This window comes from Otolemur garnettii, unplaced genomic scaffold, assembly GCF_000181295.1.
Source record: "Otolemur garnettii isolate 467f Iridium unplaced genomic scaffold, OtoGar3 scaffold00032, whole genome shotgun sequence".
Taxonomy (NCBI): domain Eukaryota; kingdom Metazoa; phylum Chordata; class Mammalia; order Primates; family Galagidae; genus Otolemur; species Otolemur garnettii.
In genome coordinates, this window is record NW_003852427.1 from 9297635 (window position 1) to 9299632 (window position 1998).

Sequence of the window (1998 nt, forward strand, 5' to 3'; positions counted from 1 at the left end):
AGTTATAAGAAAAATGTGACTGATAATACAGTAGAACCTCCACAGTTGACTACCATTGTACACATCTTTTAAGTTGATCTAATTTTCATAGACTAGACATGCATCACATGTACTCAATGGAAGTTGCTTACATTGACCACCTCTGTATACTGACCAGTTGCTTATATTCCCCTTGGGTGGTCAACTTACAGGTTGTACTATATTTGAAAAAGCAGGTGTAGTTATGCAAAGAAAAGAGAATATAGGGCTGATCCCTAGGTGAGGTGCAGATTGGGCTCAGCCTTCTAAAATTAGAAGCCTATTTTCATTATTCAGAAAGGAAACTGAAGTATCTTCATTTATTCAAAAGGCTTTATGCAATATGGTCTAATGGTAATATGAAAAAAATTAGTTACCAAGGAGAACATAGTGATTTAAATGCTGCACATAGACTCTTAAGATAGGAGGGCACTGTGTTCCCATTGTCCACAGCACTTACATATAAAAATTTTAGGCATTTCTCATAGTCCAAAGCACTGTGGTCAGGGTGATCAATACCTACACATAATAATGATCTGTTAAGTAAATGGAAAACATTATGTTCAGTCATCCAAAATATCTTCATCCAGATTGATATCTGTTGTGTCAATATCTTCTAATTCCAAATTATCCAAATCTACTTCTAGTTCAAGTAAACTCTGAAAACAAAAGGAAGAAGATGATGAAGTTATATAGCACTGTGTGAAAGAAAAGTCATGATGTCAAGTGAGAACTGAAGTTTTCTCAGTAGTCAAGAGGGACTTTCCTACTTCAGTGCTCTTGCTCTGAAACTCTGAAAGAGACCCCCTTACTTAAAACCACAGAGGCTTACATATACTACAGATATCCATGGGGAAGAGGGTGAGGTGGGGAGAGGTTTGGGTATATATAATGTGGGATATATTGGATATACCTTTTCTTCTTTGTTGGCTGTGTGGGAGGCCACAATAACTGGAGTAGAAGAAGGAAGTTTCTCATCAAGTTCCTAAAAGCCAAACAAAAGAAAATTTAAACTTTTCTCCCAAGAGGAAGATCATCAGGATTAGGAAGTAGAAGATGGTACTTGGTCAGTAATCTCAGCCAAATTATCAAATGAAGTCCTCTACTGACCTGTTGAGCTATAGATCTGGAGGGCTGAAAGCCTTTTGCCTCTTCCATAACATTTCTCTCTTCATTTGGCTATGAGAGAATAAAACAATGATAAAATGAGATTTTGAAATCATAATTCACCCATCAACATGGCCAAGTCGTAGATACTAGCTTTTTATCCAACAGTGAAGTATTTAATGCAGTTCAAAACCTGAAGGCATGAATCCCTTCCACCCTGTAGTCATACTAAATGGAGCCTGGCACCTCAGCCACTCACCGTGACAAGTGGATATTGTTTGGCTGGCCACAGATCAGCATGTGTTTCCTTCACCCATTCTTCAACCACAAAGGCTTCTTTTAATCCAGGGAAAAGGTTTTCATACTCTGTTGGGTCAGCAAGGGATTCTGCTGCTTTCTGATTGACTTTTGAGAGATTTTCTCTCCAGAGTTTCACTACCCTATTATAGACATCAGGGAATCAAAGAGAGATTAAGTAAGTGTGCTCTGTTTTTATTTGAAACAATTCTTCTTAAAATTAAGTCCATACCTTGAAACCTGACTGGGTAAGTAAGTTCGGGCCAGGAAGGCAGCTTCTGGCAGCCGTCCAGTTCTAATCAAGAGCTCCAGGCAAGCATCAAGCCTAAAGATTAAAAAGGAGAGCTACTGTTACCAAGAATAAACACTGTAACAATGGCACTAACAACATAAAGAAATGTAGATTTAGTGTTGCAAAAACAAAATTCTCCCAACCCCCCCCCCAACACACATACATCTTACTTCTGTCACTGAGCCATTTGTCTTAATTAAAGGCTGTTACTTACAAAATCAATAGACTCCAAGGGTAAGAGGGATAAGAGCTTTCAGGACCACTTTCAATCTACTTAGTTTTAC

General features: G+C 38.2%; 1 protein-coding gene across 1 annotated transcript in view; it reads right to left on the reverse strand.

Annotated features, from left to right (window-relative positions):
* Nucleotides 1–333: 333 nt before the first annotated feature.
* COPB2 (coatomer protein complex subunit beta 2) overlaps nt 334–1998 on the reverse strand; it is a 26126-nt gene continuing 24461 nt past the window's right edge. Inside the window, exons 18-22 of the mRNA XM_023512995.1 lie at nt 1655–1747; nt 1385–1565; nt 1129–1197; nt 932–1003; nt 334–677 (exon numbers count right to left, since the gene is read on the reverse strand). Coding sequence (XP_023368763.1) covers nt 582–677; nt 932–1003; nt 1129–1197; nt 1385–1565; nt 1655–1747 — 511 coding nt within the window. The 3' untranslated portion in view covers nt 334–581. The remainder of the gene's footprint in view (nt 678–931; nt 1004–1128; nt 1198–1384; nt 1566–1654; nt 1748–1998) is intronic.